Genomic DNA, 26,420 nt, shown 5'->3' with positions numbered 1-26,420 from the left:
CACCCGACTGTCTGAAACCAGGAATTCATTAGGAGAAAGGAAGAGGAATTAGTATTTATCAAGCCCCTGACTAGGTACCAAACACCATGGCAGGTGTTTTCATACCCAGCATTGTATTAAAAACGTTATAGCTGGGGGCACCTGAGTGGCTTGGTCGGTTAAGCGTCCGACTTCGGCTCAGGTCACGATCTCACGGTCCGTGAGTTCGAGCCCCGCGTCGGGCTCTGTGCTGACGGCTCAGAGCCTGGAGCCTGTTTCAGATTCTGTGTCTCCCTCTCTCTCTGCCCCTCCCCTGTTCATACTCTGTCTCTCTCTGTCTCAAAAATAAATAAACGTTAAAAAAAAATTTAAAAAAAAAGTTACAACTGGGCTAGACAGGCATGGTTATCCCCACTATATAGATAAGGAAAGTGAGCCACAGCCCCATGTCACATGGCCAGACCAAAGTCAAGCCCAGGTCTGTCTTACTCCAAGTCTGTGCAACTTCATGGATTCTCACTGCTGCCAGGATTTCTTAAGACCAGCAAATTAGATTTGTCCTTGATACTGGTTTATTTCTTTCCCAACTTAAATCTATCTCCATTATTGCTTCCTCTCATTCCTTGTTTTTCTGTTTCTTTCTTGAGAACATGGTTGTACCTTGACCTCAGTTGGCTTTAATTGCTTCTTCTGCATCCCATTTTCCCCTCGAAGATCCTGGTTCTCCATGGGGGAGTGGAGACCGTGCTAGTTACGTGGAGCTCCAAGCAGGAGCTGGCTATGACCCTCGGGGCCCAGGCTGCTGCTCCCCTCTGTCTCTCTCCTGACATCTCACTGGTTGAGCATTAAGTCAGAAAGTTGGAGGCAAGCCTTACAATCTAAGCAGTTTCTGTTAGACAAAAGGATCAATTTTCATTATGTGAATGGCTACTTCACTATAGGCTATAATGGCTTTGTTGAGCATCTTAAGAACTATCAAGTCCTTAAAATGCCACTCTTGGAGTAAAAAAGTAGAATTTTGAAACAAAAAGGCCCATTTCCACTATCTGCCTAACAATAGTGCACCACATACTAAAGCCCTCCAGCCCCCCAACCTCATGCATTTAATCTAAGTACCCAGGCATTTTAAACTGAAACACAGAAGCAACAACTTTACATTCTTCTACCTATTTGTAATCTTCTTCTTCTTCTTCCAAAAGCCCCCCCCCCTTTTTTTTGCCCAGAGGAAGTGAAATTGTCTTTGTTTTCCCTATAAAACAATTTAGCTTTAACACACACACACACACACACACACACACACACACACACACACACACACAAAATTAATGCAGCTGAAAATCCTGCCCAAGCTAAAGGAGGCTACAAGCAAGAGCTGAGCTCTGAGTAAATGTGTATTTATATTATTAGGTGGTCATTCAATAAAGGGATTATTTCTAACCAAATATGTGCATGCGAGTATGCCTATATATATACATGCATCCAGGGAGTATTTTAAAAGAAGGGTTTTCTCCCCCATTCTCCTGGCAGTTTAGGTTTAAAGGTCAGATTTAAACTATCACCATGTTTCACAATGCAATCTGTGCAGTGCCGCGTAATGAAATGGTTCAGTAAAGGTGCTCGTGGAAATTCTTTTAATTAGGTCTAAGGCTTTTCAGTTGTCAACATGAATAAACCAAGAACCATTCTCTTGCAAACACAAGGCACAAAATACAAATGTAAGTTACCTTTGAAAAAACAGATACACACTTGCAAAAGGGAAGTTATACATTTTTTTTTTTTTACAACATATTCTCTGCCGATTTTTTTTTAAATGCCAACATCTTTCAACAACAAAACGGACTGCAAATCAAAAATAAAGGGGTTGGTCTATTTTTAATGAACCAGGACACTAATGCCTGGTTCTAATTTGAAGTATTTGCAGGAAGACTAAAGTTAATCATAACTAAAAATGTTGATCAAGAGATTAATGACGTTCTTCATGGGCAAAAGCCATCTATCCATTTAACTATAATTAATTCTATAGATCAGCGGTATTTCAGTCAGACATGTGAACGTCTCAGAATGACTCCTGCAAATTGAATGATATCTATTAAAAATGTACCAAAAGGCACTTTTGCCCTCACCACCACTATCTGAGACCTAAAAGATGAGTATATCACAGCAGGAACATCATCAAGACTCCTGCCTTTCAAAGTGATGTTGACAAACAAAACTACTCGGACTGGGAATCTTTAGCCATCAGTTCAAAGCTAAATCTAGGGATGGAAATTCTCAAAATGAAAACTGTAAGAACACGGTACCGTTGCTTTGGGAAGTTGGATCATATTCACACTGAGCTCTGATGGAAAAAGCAAAATTAAATAAACAATTCCAAGTACCACCAGCAGCTCAGATTTAGATGGATGGATACAAAGGTGCTTGGTTGCTAAAAGCCAACTGTCTTTTGGACTTGAGGAAGAATGAGGCAACTCAAATGGAAGGACCGCAGCATGTAACATGCACGTGTAATGAATCAGTGCGTTGATTGACCAATGAATGAATGTATGTCTAGCAAACCCTGAGCATGAAGGTACCATACCCAAAAGTGTGTTGATTTAGTCTGGGGTCAAATTCTGCTTTAGATGCTGGCTATTTGCTGGTGACTTAACCTCTTCTCTTCATCTATAAAAAAGGGGCAAAGTACCCCTCCCCCACCACATTTGTTTCAGAACTGTTACGCAAATTAAATGTCAACATTTTCTGAGCCTCTAGCACAGTGCCTGGCACAGAGTAGGAGCCTCATAGATGGTGACTATTTTTCCATACAACTCCACTCCAAAGCCAAAACAACCCTAGCCACTACTGTAGCATAAAAATAAAATAGCGGACTCACAATTAACATTTTCTAGGGCATCAATTACTGAAATGTCACTCATTATGCTATGCTAAACCCGGTGGGTTTATTTAGTGACCCAAACTCGGTGTGTATTTGGGAGTTAATGAAGTGCACGGTGTTTACAAAGATAAAAGCGGGATTTGTCTCAGCAACAATCCTGGGCTGGATGGATGTAGATTTCCATGCTCAGGGATGCAGCCAGGCCGGATCCATGGTCGATCACATGGATACATCCCCACAGAGTGAGCTATCTTCCAATGGGATCTGGGCATCTCCACCTCCTCGGGGGAGAAAAAACACAGGAAGGGGGGGGGGTGGGAAGTGTGTATAATAGATGTGTTTCACAGTGTCCCTGCTGTGATGAACAACTTGATCCACTTACAGTTCCAAACACATGATGCATAAAAGAGCTGACAGAAATTCAATTCTTGCAAAGAAAAGCATCTGCTCTCTAGTGGGAACAGCCAAATATTAAGCAGTTTTAAGGCAGGGCAAAGACCTAGAGGAGCGCACTTCATTATCTGGATAGCCAGAGTAAAGAAATGCAGAGGATTACAAACGGACGAACGAAAAAGTAGCCGAGATTCCAAGCGTTAATTACCCGGAGTACAAGGATTCAAGTTAAATCTTTGTTACGACAAATATTAAACCCAGCTGTGTTTATGTAGCAGTTGTGAAAAAGGAGAAAAAAAGAAACCCGTGTACAATATCTGTGAGCTCTGCCAGTTAATTGAATCCGCTGGCAGCCCTTCCTCTACCACGAGCCAAACATCCTCAAAGATAAAATGTAGCTTTTAAACAGACCTGGGGAAACGGAATCAAGAAATTTCAACCAATAAAACACAACTCTTTACTGGTATAAAAGTAAAGTAAAATTCAGTAATGAAAGGAAGGAAGTCTTTTAAACATTTACTGCATTCCAAAGCTTGGAGTTGCGGTTTATTGCTGAGGTCTCTTCTGATGTCCCACAGTGCTCCTGCTCCAGCATCTTTAATGAAGTCCCATAAACCCCCATAAAATACTTGATTGTTGACAAATCGTACGCACACACTCAGGGCAAGGCCCACTGGGTCAGGATGCTCCTGCCCTCGCTGCATGAAATTTACAAGTCATGGAGTGGACGCCGTCAAGGAGAGTGGCCAACACAGAACAGAGTCCTACAGACAAGGACTTAAAAGCATGAGGGATGAATGGTGACAGGTAGACACCTGAAGACATACAAACCAGGAAGCCCAAAGCCCAAACATTCAAGTGTTTCAGATGAGGGGAAGAAAGATGATTTTTCTATCATAAACCTGGTGATAATATCATAGAAAATTTAGAAAAATAGAGGAGAAAAATGTTAACTCATAGCTTTACTATCTTTTTTTTTTTTAATGTTTATTTATTTTTGAAGGGGAGAGAGACAGAGCATGAACAGGGGAGGAGCAGAGAGCGAGGGAGGCAAGGAATCCGAAGCAGGCTCCAGGCTCTAAGTTGTCAGCAAGAGCCCAATGCGGGGCTCAAACTCACAAACTGTGAGATCATGACCTGAGCCGAAGTTGGACGCTTAACCGACTGAGCCACCCAGGTGCCCCACAGCTTTACTATCTTAACACCCTACTGCTGGCAATTTGGGAGCTCTTTTAAAAATCTTTTACTTCTGTGTATATGGCTATTTTTCTTCATTGTCTCATAGTAGATGTGACATTTATTCTGCTTTTTTTCACTAAGTTGCATCTTTAGCATTCCCTGTGTTGCCCAGTCTTCATAACCATCATTTTTAATGACTTGTAGGGTGCACTCCACTGAATCGCAAACGGATACATTACCTTAATTACTCCTCCTAATTTTGGAGATTAAGGTTGCTTCCAACTTTGGTTAACAAAACATCAACAATGCTATTTGGTTAGGTGGCTTTCTCCATTTAGAAAAAAAATCTTAGCAGTCGAATTATTGAGTCAAAAAAAGAATACACACCTTAACGTCCTATTTAAATATGTCATGATATAACAAAGCCTGTTACAAAAGAGCATCACTCAGGCTACAAAAAGCATGGAGTGAAAAAAGGAAAAGAGTAAGCAGACAGTAAAGGCCTCCACATACATGTGCTTACACAAAAGCCTACAAATTTCAGGCCAAAGAATATTAAAAAAAGGGCCCTAACTGAGCCATGGGAAATCTTGTTCCCCAGTAATAAAATGTGGTACGTCCACATCACTGGAAGCCTGGAAGAATTTGAGTTCCCTTTTATCAAGCTTTTTAAAAGCTCTCCAAACTATGTACTGGCCAAGCAGCCTATACTTACTTAATGCTCTTGAAGGAACAAGAGATGTTATTTAAAATTTAGGAGAGAAACAGATGAAGAGTGTTTCGTTAAATGGCTGCGGAGGGAGGGGACATTATGTTTCTGTTCTCAGCATCCACATGGGCTTGAGATAAACATGAAGTCTATAAACAGGCGTGGAAATCAATAAGAGACATACTATCTTTGCAACATTCCTCCTCTAAAATCCACAGCTGGGGAACAATACAATATTGTCAGTGAGAACGGCAAATCTGCAAGTCTCATGGAACCCAGCAAAATACAATAGCATTAACCTGGTCAATCTGTTTTTCTTTCTTTTTTTTTTTTTTTTTTAAGGTAGAAAAAAGATAACTGACGTAAGATTACAGAAGTTGAGACCAAACTATCTAGGTACCTACTAGAAAGCCAGAACCACCCTACCTCCCAAGTTACCCCTTTCCCCATGTTCATAGATCACATGAAAATCAAGAGTGATGTTCTGAAAGCACCTCGATATTGGAGCCTCCTTTTTAAATTTATTTCCAAGTCCTCTCGTTTTTAAAAATGAACATAAGTCATAACTGATGTATGATAGAATGCATAGAAAGTACAGCTGGAGGAGTTCTGACAAATGTATGGACCCGTGTAACCACCACCAAAATCAAGATACAGAATGCTTTCTTCACCCCAAAATGTGCCCTGGTACCCTTGTCAGTCACTCCTTGCCTTCTCCAACCCAGCCCAAGGCAACCACTGATCTGCTTTCATCCACCAAAGACTAGCTTTTGCTCTTCTAGAATTCTATATAAATAAAATCATATAGTATATTCTCTTACACCTGACTTCTTTTACTCAGTGTTAGGTATTTCAGATTCATCTATGTTGTTGGGCAGATCAGTTGTTTCTTTTTGTTGCTTAGTATTCCATTTTATAAGTATATCACTGTTTATACAATCACCAGGTGAAGGACACCTGGCTTGTTTCAGTTTTTGGCGATTATGAACAAAGCCGCTGAAAACATGTACACACAGATATTTGTGTGCACATAAGTTTTAATTTTCTTGGGTGAATACTTAGGAATGAAATAGTTGGTCAAATAGTAAACATATGTTTAACATACACATTTATAAGAACTGTAGTCATTTTATTTGGGTTATACCAGTGGGTATATGGTGGTACACTCATTGTAATATTAACCTGCTCCTTCAAGGAGCATGTTTTTGCGTATTCATTGGCCATTTGAAGATCTTATACTGTTAAGTGTCTCTTCAAGTTTAACTGGGCTGTCTCCTTATTACAGGGTTTAAGACTTCTTCATATAGCCTGGATAAAAACCCATTTTCATATATAGGTAGGGAGAATATTTTCTCTCAGGCTATGGTTTGCCTCTTCATTTTTTCAATGGAGTCTTTTGAAGAGGGGAAGTTTTTACTTTTATTAGGTTTGATTGATTGCTTTTGCTTTTATGATGTGTGCCTTCTATGTCTACGAAATCTTTGCCTACCCCAAGCTCATGAAGATTTTCTCCTCTATTTTCTTCTGCTCATTTTATAGTTTTTGCTTCTATATCTACGTCCAGAATCCATTTTGAACTAGAATTTACGTGAGGTAAAAGTAGATTCATTTTGTTTCTGTGTGGATATCCAGTTGCTCTGGTAACATTTGTTGAAAAAACCTAACATCTCTCTATTAAATTACTTTGGCATATTTGTTGGAGATCAGTTGGGTCTAATTCTGAAATATTTATTCTGTTCTATCGAACTATATATGTACACTTATTGTAATTTTATAGTAAGTCTCGAAAGTAGGCAATGTAAGTCCTACAACTTTGTTCTTTTTCAACATTGTTTTGGCTATTCTAGATCTTTCGCATATTCATATACATTTTAGAATTAGCTTGTCAAATTTTTTTTTTTTAAGCCATCTGGAATTTGGGTTGGGAATATATTGAATCTATAGATCAATTCAGGGAAAATTAACATCTTTAAAATGTGGAGTCTTCCAATCGAAAATATGGAATATCTCTCCATTTGTTTAGGTCTTTTAGGTTTTTTTCTCAGAAATATTTTATAGCTTTTAGTATACAAATCTCACATGTTTTGTTAAATTTATTCCTAAATATTTTGTGTGCCATTTTAAATGGCACTTAAAATTTTTCACTTTTCAACTGCTTATCACCACTATATAGAAATATATTTAGCTCTTGTATACTGACCTTATCCTACGTGCTTGCTAAATTAATTTACAAGACTCCTCCTAAGGATCTTCCATACACATGATCATATCTGAAAAAAAGACGATTTTACTTCATCCTTTTTTTCTTCCTTGTCTTAGCAAGCTGGTTAGAACCACTAGTACATTGCTGAATAGAAATAGGAAGAGCAGACATTCTTTTGGTTGTCATTCTGAGAGGAAAAAGCATTCATTCTTTCATCAGTAAGTAAGATGTTAGCTGTAGGTTTTTCCAAGATGCTCTTGATCACAATGAGGAAACCTCGTTTGTAAAGAGCTCTTAACATGAGAGGGGTTGAATTTTTCCTAAAATATGTGGTTCTATGAGGTATTAGCCTTTTTATAGATTGTATTCAATTCGTCAAAATTTTGTTAAAGATTTTTACATCTGTATTTATGAGCCATATTGGCCAGCACTTTTCTTTTCTTGTAGATTCTTCATGTGCTTTTCATGTCAGAGTAATGTTAACCTCCGAAAATAAGGCGGGAGCTGTTCCCTTCCCCTTTATTTTCTCAAAAAGGTTAGTGTAAGGTTGCTATTTGTTCTTCCTTAAATGCATGATAGAATTAGCCAAACTATCTGGCACTGGAATTTTCTCTGTGGGAAAGTTTTAATTACAAATTCAAATTTATTTAATAGAAATAGTGCTACTTTTTCTGTTTTCTATTTCTAATTGAGTAACTTTCGGTAATTCGTGTATTCAAAGAATTTGATTATCTAATTTATCAAAATCATAGGCACAGAGTTCTTTATAAAACTCTCTTATTTCCTTTTTAAAAAAATATCCTTTTGGGGCACCTGGGTGGCTCAGTCAGTTAAGCATCCAACTTAGGTTCAGGTCATGATCTCACAGTCTGTGGGGTCGAGCCCTGCGTCAGGCTCTGTGCTGACAGCTCAGAGCCTGGAGCCTGCTTCGGATTCTGTGTCTCCCTATCTCTCTGCCTCTCCCCCACTCATGCTCACTCGCTCGCTCTCTCACAAAATGAATAAACGTTAAAAAAAATTTTTTTAAATATCCTTTTTATTTTGCAATATTTTTATACTTCCAGAAAAGTTGCAAAGATACTACAGGGAGTACCTATACACTCCACGGTTTGTTTCCCTAGTAGATCTTATATTACGAGAGCACATTTGTCAAAACTAACACCAACTCCGGCACATTATTAACTAAACTCTAAACCTCATTGTGATTTCACCAAATTTTACCAGTAGTGTTCTTTTTCTATCCCAGTATCCAATCCAGAATTCCACCTTGTATTTAGTTTGTCATTTCTCTTCAGTCCTCTCTGGTCTGTGACAGTTCCTCAGGCTTTGCTATGTTTTTTATGACCTTGACAGCTTTTCAAATTTTATTTTAGGGAAAGAGAGAGACACACATGAATGGGGGAGAGGGAAAGAGGGAGTGAAACTTAGGCAGGCTCCACACTCAAACCTACGACCCTGGGATCATGACCTGAGCCGAAACTAAGAGTCAGACACTCAACCAACTGAGCCACCCAAGGTGCCCCTGGCCTTGACAGTTTTGAAAAGTACGGGGCGCCTGCGTGGCTCGGTCGGTTAAGCATCCGACTTCGGCTCAGGTCATGATCCCACGGTCCGTGGGTTCGAGCCCCGCGTCGGGCTCTGTGCTGACAGCTCAGAGCCTGGAGCCTGTTTCGGATTCTGTGTCTCCCTCTCTCTGTGACCCTCCCCCGTTCATGCTCTGTCTCTGTCTCAAAAATGAATAAACGTTAAAAAAAAAAAAAAAAAAAAAGAAAAGTACTAGTCAGGTATGTTATAAGATGTCCCTCAATTTTCGGTTAACTGAAGTTTTTTTGTCATTATTTGGGTTTTTGGAAAGAATGCCTGAGAGGTCATGTATCCTTCTCATCATATCAAGGTTACATAATCTTCACACAACATCACTGGTGACATTAAACTTGATCACTTGAAGAAGTGCTTGACATCTGTCCATTCAAGTTACACTTTCTCCCTTTACAGACTCTGTTTCTTGGAAGTAAGTCCAGCCCCCACTCAAGTGTATGTGTGTTGCAGGGGGTGGGGTGGGGGGGGTGGGGTGGGGATGATGAAGCTCCTTCTCCTGAGAGGACAGTATCTACAGATATTTGGAACTCTTCTATGAGCAACATTTGCCTCTCATCTCCCACCAACTCTCTATTGGCTGGTATTTGCATGGTGTACCTCTCCCATGCTTTTCCTTTTCATCTGGCTGGCTCTTTGAGATGAAATTCTTGTGGACAGCATCCCACTGGGTCCTGATTATTTATATAATTACTCTCCTTTAATTGGAATATTTAGACCATGTACATTTAATGCAATAATCAATATAGTGGGTCAATCTCTCATCTTGCTAACTTTTCTACTTGTTCCCTCTGTGTTTGGTTCTGTCATCCTTCCCCCTCCCTCTAAATGGTTTGGATCTTCAATATTGGCTTATTGGCTGTACATCTTGTTTTCCCCCTTAGCGGTTCCTCTAAGGTTTACGGTATACATCTTTAACTGAAGAGGCTACCTTCAAACAATGTTATACCATTTTACATAGAATTTAAGAATCTGAAAACTATATGCTTCCTTTCTCCATCTACACACTGTCCTCTGTTGTTACCGCTGCCATACATTTCATTTCACTTCTACCCATGTTACAACACACAATACGTTAGTTTTTTTTAATTTAAATACTCAAGTTATCATTTATAGAAATTAAAAATGAAGAAAGAAGTCTAGGGGCACTTAGGTGGCTCAGTTGGTTAAGCGTCCGACTTCGGCTCAGGTCGTGATCTCGCGGTCTGTGGGTTCGAGCCCCCGCGTCGGGCTCTGTGCTGACACCTCAGAGCCTGGAGCCTGCTTCGGATTCTGTGTCTCCCTCTCTCTTTTCACTGCCCCTGCTTGCACTCTGTCTCTCAAAAATGAATAAACGTCCAAAAAAATTTTTTTTGGATACAAAAAATGACGAAAGAAGTCTCTTATATTTACCCACATATTAACTATTTCTGGCACTCTTCCCTCCTTTATTGTTGAAGTTTCTCAATGGTTTCACTTTTCTTTTATCTGAAGAACTTCCTTTAATATTTCTCGTAGTCTTTGCTGACAGTGATTTTTCTCTCACTTTTTTCATCTGAAAAGGTCTTAAATTTTGTCTTCAATTTTGCAGGATATTTTCATCCTGTTGAAGGATATAGATTTCTAGGTTGATAAAAATTTCTCTTCATTACTTTAAAAATGTCATTCCATTACCTTCTGGCTTATGTGGTTTCTTATAAGAAGTCTTCAGTCATTACTTCTTCCTTTTACGTAATGTGTCTTTTTTCTCCAGCTAATGTTAAGCCTTTGTTTTTATCACTGGTTCTGAGTAATTATCGTTCTGGGCTCTGGTTTTGTGTGGATCTACTATGCTTGAGGTTCCTTGAGCTTCTTGGAACTCTGAATTTACAATGTTCATCAAAAGTAAAGAAAAATGCTATAATTTCTTTAAATATTTTTTCTTCTGTCTTTCCCCACCTTCCTCTCCTTCTAGGATGATAAGCATTTTAATCCTCTTGATATTGTGCTATGGGTCCTAGAGGGTCTATTAATCTTTTCCAGTGTTTTCCCTTTCTCTGCCTCACAGTGGGTAGTTTTTATTCCTATGTTTTTAAGTTCATTGATCTTTTATGCTGTGGTGTCTAATATCCTCTTAATCCTATCAATGAAATTTTCATTCCAGGTATTCTGTTTTTCACCTCTACAAGTTCCTTTTCATTCTTTTTATGTTTTCTATTTCTCTTCTCAAATAGTTCAGGTCTTCCTTTAAATTCATGAGCACATTGATTTATAATCCTTTACATCTCAAGACCTTTGTCTAATTCCACCATTTCTGAGCTTGTTTCTTTACTGATTTTTCTCTTTGTTATGGGCTACATTTCTTCTGATCTCAACACTTCTCATATATTTAAAATAGGTTGCCAGATACTGTGAATGTTACACTGTTGTGTATGGATTTTATTGGCTTTTTTTTTCTTTAAAGTAATCTCTACACCCAACATAGAGTCTGAACTCACAAACCTGAGATCAAGAGTGGATGCTCCAGTGACTGAATCAGCCAGGTGCCCCTACTGTCTTCTTTTAAAGAGAGTTGTAGTTTATTTTGATGGGAAGTTAAATTCCTTGCATATGAGGTTGAACCTTTCAAGGCCTTTTCTTTTTAAAGAAATAGTTTTAAAACTTTTACTGAAGTTTAAATATACAACACACACATAACATTGGTGTTCAGCTTGATGAATGAATTCCTGCCCACGTAACTGGTACTCAGATTAAACAAGAGAGATTATGCTTCTCAAGGCTTGCTTTTAACCTCGGTTAGGGCCAGGCTAAAAGAATCCTTACTCTAGAGCGAACTTAGAGTCCTACCAAGGCATGGTCTCCGGCGGTCTCTAACGACTGTCCTCCTTGAACAGCAAGATCTTACTCTGGCTGGTCAGAGCTTGTGTGAGCGAGAGTCTGTATGAGCTCCACCCTACACAGGGGCAGGTCAGTCTTTAGCACATTAGTCAAGAGGACTTGAGTCAGATTTCTAGAGCTCTTGTGATGAGTGCCTTCTTCCAGTCCGGTACTCTGACCCACAAATTTAAAAATCATCTCGCCCTTAAGCTCAGCTTTCTGACCCCTCGACTCAGCAAAACTGGTGTGCTTTGCTGGGGACCCCCTCCTGGCACCATGGTCCAGAAATGCCTCAAGGCAAAAAGCCAGGGGAATGGCAGGCCTCACCTCACTTGCTTCCTTTCTCTCAGGAATCGAAGTCCTGCACGGCCTGTTGTCTAATATGTGAAAACTACCGTTTTTTAAAATTGTCCAGACTTGTAGTTGTTAATGGTGGGAAGATAAAGCCAGTTCCAATTATTCCATCATGGCTAGAAGCGGGACAGAGGCCTCCTTCAGTAAAATTTCCAGCACGGGTGCCACATTTTTCAAGATTTCATCTACCAAAATAACCCAATCCATGTGTCCCTTCTGCCCTTCTATCTATCTATTCAGTGGCTGCTGCATCTCTGGGAAACAAAGATGAATAAAACCTGACTCCTGCCTTTAAAGAAGTCACAATTCACAGGAAAAGCCAGAAGTATATACTCAATTATACTGCTGGGTGAGAAGCAGAATTACACAAGTATAATTACACAATTATACAAGGGGCTGTGAACACAAAGAGCAAGATATAGTGAAATGACCTGTAGAGGTGACGAAAGGTTTTATTTATTTATTTATTTACTTACTTACTTACTTACTTCTTTATTTATTTAAGTAGGCTCCACATCCCATGTGGGGCTTGAACTCACGACCCTGAGATTAAGAGTCACATGCTCTACCAACTGAGCCAGCCAAGTGCTCCAGGGAAGATTTTTATAGTTTTACATTTAGAGTAAGTCTTGAAGATTGAGTAGGAGATTGGCGGGTGGGGCAGGACATTTGGGGCGGGGGGCGGGGGACTATATGCAAAGTTTGAAGTTATAAAATAACATGCAAGGTTTGCAGAACTAGTAACAGTTCCAATTATGTATGGAGTTTGGAGCTGGGAGGGGAGAGAGCTAAAGCTATCAGAAAAACACCCAGGAGAGTCAGAATATGAAAGAGGACCCTGAATGCCATGCTCATTGTAAATATCCATAAATCATCATCCATAATCATCATCACTAACTACCATCTATCACACTCGTAGGATGTATGTTTTACATATATTATATACATTACCTTCAATTTGCACAACAACCTATGAGGAAACTAAGGCTCAGAGAGCCTAAGTAATTTTGATCAAGATCACACGGTTAGTACGTGGAGAAGCCAGGATTGAAACACGTGTCTGTCTGATTTCAAAGCCAACAGAAGGAATTCGCCTCTAAGCTATAGGCACTGGGAGGTAATGGGTTTTTGTTTCGTTTTGTTTTTTTGCTTGTTTGTTTCTGTTTTTTAATTATGTTCATTAATGGAGTAGTTTTAAGAGGGAAATACAGTTAAATTTATTTTTGGAAAGGCTGCTCTGGTGCAAGAGGAGGACAGGCTGGAGTCAGAGGAGCAAGTTCACGGGCTGGTGGTTAATGGTGTGGGGAGAAAACGAAGAGCCTGGATTAGGTGGTGGAGGGAGAACGGGAGAAGAGAATTTGACAAACGGCTGAAGAAGCAGAATCTGTCAGACGCCACAAACAAGCACCTCCAACCAAAGGGGAAATTGTGAGGTCAGCTGTGGACATGGCGGTGCCCTGCAAGTCCCGGCTCTGTGCTGAAGGCAAGGGACACGAAGATGCACAGCATGTGGTTTCTTCTCTCAAGGATGTGACAGTTCACACAGTCTTATGGGAGCAAACCTATGCATTCCCCAGAAACACAAATGCCTTACGGACCACATTCCCTATCCATTATTTGGAGTCTTTCATGGCTCTGGAGCCCCATGCTGAACACTGTTGTAGAACGTTCTCAACCCTGCCACAGACCTCGTTTTTGTGTAGGCAGAGGACTTTTAGGGAACATAACTGTCCTCCAACTCTGGCTGCAATGATTAACAACAATTTTATGAAAAACAAATGCAGGTACCATTTATTGAACACTAACAATACGTGAGCACTGTTCTAAGCATTTGAGGAACATAACCATCTTGTTTATTTGCTACAGCAATCCTAACTACAGGGCTCACACTCCTCCTTCCAACACGGGAGCCTGAGCTCAGAGAGAAAAAAATAACTTGCCTACATTCCTTTGGTTCCCCGAGACCACTGCGACGATCACTTAAAAAGCATCTTGGAATGTGCCATCTTCAGGAAGCCTCTATTTCCGTCTCCCAAATTTTGTCATCCCTGGGCCCTTCTGTGCCTGATTCTTATTTCCCTTGTGACCCCTATTATGCTACATCGTGATATATATATATATATATATATATATATATATATATATATATATACACACACACACACACACACATACATGTATATATTTATATATATTTATATATTTTTTTATATATTTATATATATTTATATATATATTTATATATATATATATATTTTTTAACATATCTGTTTCCCCTACTTTCCTCTTTGAAGGAAAGGACTAGATCTATTTCATCTTTGCTGTTTGATGCCCAGCACTGGGCCTGCACACGGCAGATGGGACCAGTCTACCCCACTGTTTCCTAGCTATCAGCCAGTCATTCTGGGCTGCCCCAGGCCCCTGGCCATTCCTAGCATCTGATACCTCAGGCTCACTTACAAAATTCACTCAGGAACTGACAGGTCCATACATATGGCACCCATGGATTAAGGGGAAAGCTTTTCCCTAGGAAGGAACCAGGGTGGAAGCCACATATTCTTTGGACCAATGATTCAAACTATGGTCAGGAGGCCCTGAGATCCCAAGCCCATACCTTGTCCTGACACGAATAGGTAGCCTCATGGTGTCTGGTCCTTTCCCTTTTCCTGTTTCTGCCATCTATTTGCCTCAGAAGGGGCGGGGGACAGGGTACAAGGAGAGGAGGCAGTGTGGGCTTTGGTGCCGTCCAATCTCAGCTCTGCCCCAGCCAGTCATATGACCTATAGCAGGGCACGTGCTCTCTGAGGCTCATCTGCCCTATGTAAAGGAGAGAACACCTACTCCACTGGGCTATAATGCTAACTGCATGCGATCCCTGAATGCAGACGGCCCCTAGAGAGGATGTGGGGCTTGGCAGCTCTCAGGAGAGACAGAGTTGGGTTCACTTCCTGGCTCCTCCTCTTTCTAGCTCTGGGCATGAAGCAGGAATAAGGAAAATGCCTTCCTCAGGGCAGTGTGAAGAGGAAATGAGGGGTCAGTACGAGCTCTTAGCATAGAGCTTAGCACATAGGAAGTCAATGAATGGTAGCCATTGTTTAATTAGACTACAAATGGAACATCTTTAAATTTTGTGGGTTTTTTTAAGTTTTATTAGAGAGAGAGAGAGAGAGAGAGAGAACGCACGCACGCACAAGAGCAGGGGAGTGGAGCAGAGTGGAGGTGGGAGGTGGGGAAGACAGACTCTTAAGCAGGCTCCACGCACAGCGCGGAGCTGGACACAGGGCTCAATCCTGTGACCCCGGAATCATGACCTGAGCCAAAATCAAGAGTCAGACGCTCAACTGACTGAGCCACCCAGGTGCCCCAGAATATCTTTATGTAGCACAAATGACTTCCCCAAATCTTACACTGTTAAGAGTAGAGGAGTTTGAAACCACGTTGCAAGTTGTTCATCAACAAACAGCAGCATCTCTTCCAGACAGCTAACCCCAAAGTGCCACGGGGACCTCCGGCAGGAATGGAGCTCCACTTCCCATGACACAAACCCAGCAGCCCAGACCCGATCCCACGTCAGCACATGGGGCCGGGAACATCTACTCCCTTCAGCCTGGAAGTCAGAATAACTTTATAGATCCTCCAGCAGACAGAGCCATGGAGGTCACACCAGAAACATCAAAACCCTATTTCCCAGTGAGCCCCAGTCCTCCTCATTCCTGTGGACGATGGGGGAGATTGGGTCTGCTTCGCACAGCTGCCCATGAGGCAGCCTGAGTAGCAACGTTGAGACAGGTAGGTGGTCAGGTGTCGGCATGGCAAATGTGGCAGCCGGTTGCTTTTGCTAAAGAGAGCCCACTATCTGTCTAGACGTTAGGTATTTAAGATTTATGGGACAGAGAGCCACATTCAGAGCACTGTCAGCAGATATCTTGCTACATGGGAAAATGGCTGCTTGATGATGGTCCAGGAAAGACATACAGATCTGAAGTGTCCCATATCACGCACACAGAAAGCCCTCCGGGGTTGCTCAGGGGAAGCTGTGCTGTCCTTGGGAAGCGGCAATATGCTGGAGAGGGGACGCAAGTCCCTGAGGCTCCCACACAAAGAGGAGCTGACTAGACGCTGGGATCACTACACAGCCCCCCAGATGCACGTTATGAGAGCAAAGCCACTAAACAAAATGAACCACCCTCCAACTTTCCTTCACGGAGACAAAGGTGGCAGACGCAGCAGAGAAACAAACTGTAGTTCTTAGGCCAGAAGAAAACCACGACCGTCTCCCCTCCTTTCCGTTCCCGAAAGTCATGTTCATGTCCACTGCCCGAACTCACAGGAGTCAGACCTCAAGAGCTCATTACCCACCACATCATTTGGGAGGCTCTGGAGGTCATCAAAGGGAGTTTCCAGGGTGTTGGTGTCCACGTTGAGGATCACGACATCATCCAGGGCCATGTTTCTGACTTTCTGCAAATAAAAAAATTCCGAAAGAAAAAATAATTGAAGCACCATGAGGACACGGATATTTCCACTGGCCCTCTCCGGGGAAGCGGAATAAGGAAGAACAGTGACATTTGCCAAAGGCTCATTTTGTGGCAGGCCCAATGCTAGGTGGGTCACATCTCTTAGGCCTTTTAACTGTCACAAAAACTCTGGGGGCTCTACAGTCCCCCCCAAGTCGCAGCAGGGGAAAGGGTTTCACAAGAATGAAGATGACTAAGTTAATATGCTCAGGTCACACGGTTAGGAAGAGAGATCTTTACACCTCAACTTTTTTTCTTTTCTTTTTTTAACACTAGGAGCTATAGTCTAAAACTCTGGCTGCAGGAATTCTGATGTACGCTAAGCCCAAATGACACCCTTCAATCTGTCCCCACTCACTTACCAAAAGCCACTTGCCCATCTCTCTTTTGGATCTTACCATTCTTGGGATGGAATATGGTAGATGGACTGGTGTTACCATGTCAACATTTCCCTTAAACATGGAGTAGGGAGGTCACGCTTTCAGTTGGGTTCCATTTTCCACAGAAACCTAGCAAGTCAGTCAAGGCTCAGAGGCTCTGGCCATGAGCCATTACTCTACTGGCGCAGTAATGGAAAAGATAAGGGAGACGTGCTTATTAGGTGCGCATGTTTGTGCGGGGAAGAAGGGATAGGTAAAATATGGAGAAAGGAAAGGCCCACCCTCTGGGAGCAGCTCTCCATAGTCTGCAGAAGTACAAGATTATGTGTAGCTTGAGTTTTTAATTTTTAATAACACTATTCACCCACTGCTAGAATCCTCCTCCATTTTTCTCCCGCCTACCCACCGCTCCCCAATCTCATTCAACCCTCTTCTCCTGTCCAATATCAAAGCTCATTCCTTTAGAGTCTAGAACTTCACAACTGTTGTCTTTATCTCACTTGGCCCAGTTAATTAGGAAGACCTTATCATTTGTGGTCAAAACTGGAACGCTTGTTGGTGTGAAAGAGGGCATATTATGCTAGGGCAGAAGACATCCAACGGGACATACAGTCACCTTACATATATAAGCGATCAATTTATGAGCTACTCTCTGAGGCACTGAATATATCCGTGCAGGTATGTACTGCCCAGGGACGTCCCACCAGCCACCTGGGGCTGAAATCAGCTAAGCCGTGTGTCTGGGTCAGGGGTGGTGGCCGTGGAAGAGAGGAGATAGACGCCTTTTCCTAATTCATCGAAGAGAACTGCACAGCCTAGTGATGGGCCTGGACCATCCCGATGGCTGCTAAACCCCAGTCTCTAGGACATAGCCTGTACCTAAGTAAACGTTTTGAGATTCCTCCCAGCAGGAGGGTGGAGCTGAGCTGGTCAGAAGCCTCCTAGGGTTGAAAAATGGTCCCAGGTGGCAGAGTCCGGGAACCCTTCCACTTAACACACCTAAGAGCCTCAAACTCCTTTTGCTGTTGAGTTTTCCATGCCACCAGGGGCTAGCCCGCAAGCCTTTCAATCCATTCGTCAACATTTCCTAAGTGCTCACTATGGGCTAAGAACCGCAGAGGAGAGACAAGATTCCCTGCCTACTTACAAGTTTATTCTCCCCTCCAAACATTAATTACAGAGTAAAACTTTTACAGAGTAAAAACTTGGCAGCAAACAGCCTTGATAATAATACAAATCACCAGGGTTTCATAAAGCACAACCCCCATTTTTCAGATGAGAACGTTAAGACTCCTGGTGAACTGTCCGGGGCTCCACTGCCACCTCATTTTTCAGTCCAAAAAGTTTAAGACCTAGCAGTGTGCTGGCAGGAAGTTACAGAAACAGCCTCAACAACAATCTCTTTCACTCATATCACCCGTGGAGCTCACACACATTCTTTCATTGTCAACAACATAGCTGGAGGCAAAGTATCACCATTCCCGTTTGCAGGAATGAGAAACTGAGGCTCAGAGAGGTGAAGTGGCTCGCCCCGGATTATGTGGCTACAGTTTGGCTACCTCATCCGTAAAACTGGTCCAATGACTGTGACAACCGTCCTCTAACCCCTGCCCCCCGGGCTGCTGTGAGGGAGTAGAGGTAATATGTGCACGGTGCCAGGCACACAGGATTTATAAATAGTGGTTGTTGTTATTACTTTCATAATTCACACATCTGCTATAGCAAGTCTGAAAGCCGTAGTGCCAATGGCCTAAGGGCAAAAACCGTCTGGCCCCTTCTTGGAGGCTAATGGGCTCTCACCTCAAAAGCTGAAACACCAGAAATGGAACTGGAGAAGAGGCCACAAGGAACCCCAAAACTCAGCAGGGGAGACTCCAGGCCTGGAGGACTGCGCTGAGGGCCACTGCACCCCAGAACTGCCTATTCTGTCTCATCTGACCTTCTAAAATAGTCCCAAACAGAAGGGGGCAGGGGGCTTGGCCACTGGAGAGAAGCCTCAGGGGCTGAAAGGCCCAGCAAGAGGGATGTTGATTCTGGACCAGAATTGGGCGTTGTTTCTGCGTTCCCAGAGGGGCCCCAGCAGCACAGACCAGCCCTTGTGGGCTCTCCGCGGCCTGGGCTGGAACAGGCTTTTGATTTCTTCCCACTCCTGACTGGAGGGCCTGCCGGTTAAGCTGTGTGGAGTGTTTACTTTTTCAACAATGGCAGCAGGCTGAAGAAGAGGAAAAAACCTGGCCCTTTTTTCTGACTTAGCAGGCCAGGGTCCCCTTAGTAACCAAAATGCCCAAGCACCAGGCTCCAGGCAAGGAGCTGGGTCTGCACAGTTTCCTCTTACAGGACAAAGCTGCCCTCCTGGCAACAAGGCCTCTTCCAAAGAGGCTGGCGTAGACTCAAGGGCCTTCCTGAAGCTCAGTGTTCCCAAGGAAAGAATCGGAGGCCAGCTCAGCCGGATGGTGCCTTATCCCTGAAAGGCTCAAGGAAACAAGAGCAATGAAGAAAGGCCAAACCCTCCCTCGTCAACACACACACACACACACACACACACACACACACAAAACCAACCCCACAAAACCCTTCAAACTGGGGTGGGGGTGGGAAGAGCTGGTGGAGGAGGAAGCTAGACCATTACTGGGAGCCAGCTCACTGAATCTCACTGAATCCCGACCACGCCAGGAGGCAGATATTACCATCTCCGTGGTAGGGATGAGAAAATAAGGCTTGGAGACGTCAAATAAACTGCCCCAAATCACACGGCTGGTGAGTGGCAGAGCTGACTTTTAAACCTGCTCTGACTCGAAAGCCTCGCTATTTCTGAAGACGTCCCAAATCCAATTGCTCAGACCTCAGAACGAGTACCTGTAGGGCATGAAGCTATATAGATCCTCTCAGGGCCGAGCTTGCTCTTACACACAAAAAAACCACTTGCCTTTTGTATCATAAAAATCACATGGGCCTGTTCAAAAAAAAAAAAAATACAGACAAAAAATTTCAAAGAAGGAAAGTATAGTGACGCTCATCCCTCCATTTGGAGATCGTGTTTTGATGTCTCCTTCCATATCCTTTCACCTCAATCCCTACTTCTAAAAACAGTTAAAATAGTTCTTAATATTTCTTCCCGATTCTCTCTCATTACAATATAGGAATGCTCCACTTCATTAAAAACTTTGTAAAGATCACCGCTAATTGCTACAAAATGTTCCACTTCGTGGAAACAAACTCGACCAAGCCCCTCCCGTTGGCCGTTACCGCCGGTTTTTAAATAATTTTTATATATGATATTGTCATGAAATTTGTAGGCATAACGCCTTGGGCTTTAGGACAGGTTCCTAGAAGTGGAATTTCCTTCCCACTTCTTAAAAAGTGTCCCTCTCAAATTCGACTTTGAGGGAGATATCTTTACTTCCAATTATTTTAAAGTCATTTTATCCACAGCTTGTGTTTCCTACTCTAAGTGAAGAAAAATCAGCAAAGACACGAGCAGATGTCAAAATAGTCCTCCAAAAACCCTACCCAATTAAAACACTTACGAGTACCGCGGCACACCGAGACAGCTCTCCGGTAGCTTGTCCCACCAACACGTTCCCTCTCTTTTTAGTTACAACATATGCCAAAGCTCCTGCCAGCTGCAAACCCTCCCCCCACCAGACTCTATAGGCTTTTTCTCAGAATGAAAAAAAAAAAAATACTGACATGCACACCGACTTTCCAAATGGCATTTCTTGCACAGAGAAACACACAAAAATGGCATCCTCCCATAAATATTGTTAATCAAAAATGTCTTTCTCTTTATGCTTTGTCACAGACAGACTCAGCCTGACCCCGGCCTTTCAGGACAGGGGAGGGGAACATCATAGTCAGGACGTGGTGGGGGCAGCAGAGGGGTTGGGTTCTAACACACAGGCTTCACTTAAGGCTTGCCCCCTACCTCCAGGGCTGCCTTAAGGCAATTCACTCAACCTCCAAAATCCTCCAGGTTTTCATCTGTGAAATGGGGTTCAAGATAGTACCCCCTCACAGATCTGCTGGGAGGATTGGATAAGCGAATGTACGTGGAAGAGTCGGCAGGATTCCAGGGACACCCGAACAGGCATTCATCAAACAGTGGCTCTCCTGCCTGTCTGTTCCCTTTCCTTTGATGGTTCCTGAGAATTCAGCAAAGCCTGGCCAGCCTCACTGCAGAGGGCCCCGGCTGGCAGTAAGTTTGCCTTTCCCTGTGCTGCCCTGAGGTCATTTCTACAACCAGAATAATATGCCAACCTAGAGTTATTTATAGAAGTATTCAATTCCTCCCCTAGTCCACGGGCTTCTTAGGGTAATAAGACAGAGAACTCTACACTGTCAGCTCCTACTCCAGCACTTGGCCCACAGGAGGCAATTCCTGAACGAATGAATGAATGAATGAATGAATGAATGAACGAACGGGAGGCACCAGAGGCGAGAGGTGAACACAGGATCTGGAAGCCAGTCTGTGAGTTCTAACCTAGCTTTAACACTCACCAGCTGTACAAATGTGGGCATTTCACTCTCTCTGTGCCCCCTGTGTCATCCTCTATATACTGCAGGTGACAACAGTGCCTCCCTCATAAGAATGTGGTAAGGATTAAACGGGTTAACATTTTTTTTTTTTTAACGTTTACTTATTTTTGAGACAGAGAGAGACAGAGCATGAACGGGGGAGGGGCAGAGAGAGAGGGAGACACAGAATCGGAAGCAGGCTCCAGGCTCTGAGCCATCAGCCCAGAGCCCGACGCGGGGCTCGAACCCACGGACCGTGAGATCGTGACCTGAGCCAAAGTCGGACGCTTAACCAACTGAGACACCCAGGCGCCCCAACATTTTTAAAGTGGTACAGTGGCACCTGGCACACGAGAAGCTCAAGATAAGTGAGCTTTATTTTGTTAAATAAAAATGAACAATCACTTAGGGCACCTGGCTGGCCCAGCCGGAAGAGCACGTGACTCTTGATCTCAGGGTTGTGAGTTCAATCCCCATGTTGGGTATAGAGTTTACTTAAAAATAAAATCTTTAAAACAACAACAACAACAACAACAACAACAACAACAACAATCTTTTGAGGGTGGTGGGAATATTCTATATCTTTACTGTGGTGGTGGTGATTTCACAAATGTATGAAACTGTCAAAATTCATTAAATTGTGTGCTTTAAACAGAGGGTCTGCACATAAACTGTAACCTAATGAAGTTGATAAAAACATTAGTACTATGTCCAGAACAGAGAATAAAATCAGAAAAGACGGCAAAAAATTAATAATGCACGAATGGTGAATGAATGCCATCTGACAAGGTCATTTGTCCCTGCTACATTCAGATTTGCAGCTGAGTTTGGCTCCCTGTTCCTTCTTTTCTTTTGTCTAGCTCAGGAATTTTTTTTTTTTTAACTTTGCTTTTCCACTCATGACCTCTTAGGATAAACATAAAAATCCAATGCCCCTAGAGATTCTAGTATACTTCTCTACATAAAAGTGGAATCTATTTGAGAAACACTCTACCTTTGGTGTTTCCCCTGAAACCAAGACTTTATTGAGCCTCACTTTCTAAAACTGGTGGTCTGAAAACAATGGATTTCCTCCCCTAACATAGTAGTGACACTAGTTCAAACCACACCAATACCCCCCACAGATGGGGAGGATCCTGCCTGTCCAAGGAAGGGATTGGACAACTAGTGACAAAAGTTAGGACCCAACAGAAGCCTGTAAGATGAAAAGCAAGGGTTTGCACTGGCAGTGTAATCCAGGGGATTCCAAGAGTGGTCAGGAGAATGTGATACTTCCCTGGCTGAGGAAGCTAGGAGCAGGATGTGGAGGAAAGCTGGTCCTAGACATTGAGGAGCAGGGGCCCAGCTCCACTCAGCCTCTTCAGCTGAGCCTTGGGCTGGCTCCCTATCTAGGGTGGAGGCCGGCGAGCCAGCATGCAGTGCATTTTTATTCTTGTCCTTCCAGTAGGACCATCGCCAGGGCAGAGCCGGGGCATATATGTCTCTGCCTCTCCAGTGCCCAGCGCGGTGCCTGACACAGGGCAAATGCTCGTGAACCGGAGAATAAACTAATACTGTGGCTGGACCCACTCTGCTGGGAGGCAGCCGGGAAGCAGATGTCAGTGTAAAGCCCAAATGGACAACGTAAGCCCAAAGTAAGCAAAATGGAATTTGCTCAGGGAAGTGAGAGGGGAATAAGAATAATGATGGCAATGACAATAATTATGTGAAATTATCATGATTAATTAGTGTAGAATTAACTCACAGTTGACACAGGAAGATAGGAGTTAACACGGTGGTTAAAACCGTGGGCTCCGGAATGAGATGGTCAGATTCAAGCCTTGTCTCTGTGACTGTGTAACCTCCAGCAAGCTCTTTACCTCTGAGCCTCAGTGTTCGTATCTTTAAGATGGGAATACTACCTACCGCACAGGCGACCTGTGAGGGTTAAGTGATACAACGTGTGTAAAGAATTAACACAGCACCTGACTGCAGCGGGTAAGCAATACATGGGGGGTGGGGGAGGAACAGAAGTGAGTTTCCATCCTTGCAATTTCAAAGTTATGCCAATAAAATAGATTAGAGCTGCAAGACTGTAAGAATTTAATTTTTTAAAGCATGTTTATATATTTATTTTTTGAGAGACAGCGAGAGAGAGGAAGCTGAGGAGGAACAGAGACAGAGGGTGAGAGAAATCCCAAGCAGTCCCTGTGCTGTCAGCACAGAGCCCCATGTGGGGCTCGAGCTCACCAACTGTGAGATCATGACCTGCGCCGAGATTAAGAGTCGGACGCTCGGCCAACGGAGCCACCCAGGTGCCCCAAGACTGTAAGAATGTAAACTGATTTTCAGACCAAAGGCAGAAGCTAGTAAGATTTCAGTCTGATGATTTTGTGCTATTACAATTCAAACCACCACCAATCTAGTGTTCTTTTCCTGGCTTGGTCTCAGGGATATGAGCACATTCTCTGGAGCGTCTGCCTCAGTCCGAATTCCCAACTCTGCCAGTTACAGCTGTGCTACCGCGTGCAAACCCCTTAAGCTCCCTGTGCCTCAGTTTACTCATCTGTTCAATGCGATTCAGACAGGACACCGGGAATAATGGTGACTTTTGGGTCAGAGGGAGAATGACCACAAGAGGACACAAGAGGAGCCTCTGGGGGACTGGTAACGTTGTTTCTCAATCTGGTGGTGGTCGCACGGGTGTACCTGCCTCGTAAACACAAATCTCGCTGTGCACTTTGGATGAGTGTACTTTGCCCTATCCATTTCATATTTCAATAGTATGTAGACAAAAAGCAAATAACATGGACTTCACTGGATTGTTATGGTGATTAAATGAGTTAAAATACGTATAAGTACTTTGGATAATGTTTGGTATATAATAAACACTGGGTGTTTATTATTATTATGAAAAACAAAGTAACAGTAATTATTCTGATAAAAAGGATTCACTCTAGAATGTATTTCACTGTCAGAAAAATCTATCCGTAGGGGCGCCTGGGTGGCTCAGTAGGTTGAGCGTCTGACTCTGGATTTCAGCTCAGATCATGATCTCCTGGCTCGTGGGATCAGGCCGTGCGTGGGGCTCTGCGCTGACAGCACGGAGCCTGCTTGGGATTCTCGCTCTCCCTCTCTCTCTACCCCTCCCCTACTCACACTTTCTCTCTCTCAAAATAAATAAACGTTTCTTAAAAAAATTAAAAAAAGAAAATCTATGTGTAAAAGTCGACACCTCCAGGGTACATGTTACTTCTTCAATCTGTCCTGTTGCTTCTCCAGGGAGGATCGAAGCAGCAATGTTATCTGCGTACCTTCCGAGAGACCCCCGTGGTCCTGTGACAGCTCGGTTTGGGGGAGCAGCAGGACCAAGTGGAAGAAGCAGGAGTCATGTGGACTGGGCTTTGGGTTTTATCTTCTTTAATTACTGCAAATGGGACCCAGGGCAGGGAATTTAAATCTCGTTGAACCTCAGGTTCTTCGTTTATAAAATGTGGTTATCACCACATACTTAGCGTTGTGAGAAGATTAAATAACCAGAAAAAAAAAAAAAAAAGAAATATTTGTTTGGCAACAGCATGTCCATGTTCCCATCTGACCTGGGCACTGGCCTTGACCACAGGCAGGCCTAATCCCTGCTGCAGTGACCTCTGAGGTCTGCAAGCCTAGTCGCCTCTCCCCAAGGCTGAGGCAGCACCTCTGAGACCAGCAACTAGAGCACCAAGCAAAGGGGACAGGTCCAGAAAAGGTCCTTCCTGCAAGGACGTCTTGTTTCAAGATGACGCAGCATCTTCCCGGATCAGAACACAAAATGCTCTGCTTTGGCTCCAAGAAAGTCTAGTCTTTGTCCCTCCGGGAGGGAGGCAAACTGATATGGCTTCTGACACTATGTCTCCCTTAAGCCTGACTGCTCAGCTACTGTTTTAATTTTGGAAGGTAGCGAATATGGCTCTTCCGTCTTAATAGGGTGTTAATCCAAATGTTATACCACATGATCAATGCTGGGTTCGTGCAGTCCCCTCTTAGGCCAACCATGCGCCTGATGGGCCAAGCCACAGCTAGGCCGACAGAGGGCCGGCACGGGCCGGGGACTGGGGCACACGCTCTGCCTCCATCATCGTACGGGCTCTTACAACAACGACGTGAGAGCTGTTAGCTGGTGTGGTCCTCCCACGGCCCAAACCTTTCTGAGTACCATACAATGCAATGCTCATGACACTCCCGTGGAGAGAAGGAAATTGAGGCTCGGGGAGGAAAAATAGCTGGTCCAAAGTCGTAGGGCTTAGAAGCAGTGGTGTTACACACTGCAAGCAGCTGAACACCAACGCCCAGTTACCCAGTGCATCTTATTAATTGTTCTGCCACTGTTTCAACCAACAAGCATATTGAGCAACTGTAACTTAGCGGAAGTTTGTCAAGCACGTAGCAGAAGAATCAAGCCCTTCATAGCTCGAGGGTTGGCCCAGACTCCATTAAAATTCCCCAGGGAGAGGGTTTTCTGCAGAATATCATACCCATTTGATGGATGAAGAAACTGAGCCTAAAGAGAGTAAATGGTTTGCCCATGTTCTTACAATGTGGTGTGTGTCAGAGAAAGGATTTGAATCTGGGTTCCACGTGCCAATGTTCTTTCCACTATACAGCACATATAAAATGTGCTCAAATGCATGCGCATATATATGAGCACATAACAAAGAACAGCATGGGAGCTGGTGGCCTCCTAGGAAGAAAGGAAAGAGAAATAAAAGGGAAAGTGGAAAGGACAAGAAGAGGAAAGGCAAACCTTCAGGTACTCTAAACTCTTTATTCCCTCCTGAAATCTCAGATATACACAGAGGCAAGAGTGACATTTTCCTTCCCTTCCTCAGGCCCCAAAGGTCACTGAACTGCCAAGCGGTTGATAAAC

General features: G+C 43.2%; 1 protein-coding gene across 15 annotated transcripts in view; it reads right to left on the bottom strand.

Moving 5' to 3' along the window:
• The window catches only part of DENND1A (DENN domain containing 1A), a 513,319-nt gene that overhangs the window by 164,173 nt on the left and 322,726 nt on the right, over nucleotides 1-26,420 (bottom strand). For 14 of the 15 annotated variants that reach the window (XM_047829482.1, XM_047829479.1, XM_047829488.1 and 11 more), the window contains one exon: nucleotides 16,483-16,584. The exons of the other annotated variant lie outside the window; for it this stretch is intronic. In XM_047829482.1, coding sequence (XP_047685438.1) covers nucleotides 16,483-16,584 — 102 coding nt within the window. The remainder of the gene's footprint in view (nucleotides 1-16,482; nucleotides 16,585-26,420) is intronic. 15 annotated transcript variants of the gene reach the window in all.

This window comes from Prionailurus viverrinus, chromosome D4, assembly GCF_022837055.1.
Source record: "Prionailurus viverrinus isolate Anna chromosome D4, UM_Priviv_1.0, whole genome shotgun sequence".
Classification (NCBI taxonomy): domain Eukaryota; kingdom Metazoa; phylum Chordata; class Mammalia; order Carnivora; family Felidae; genus Prionailurus; species Prionailurus viverrinus.
This window is presented reverse-complemented; position numbering and strand designations above follow the sequence as displayed.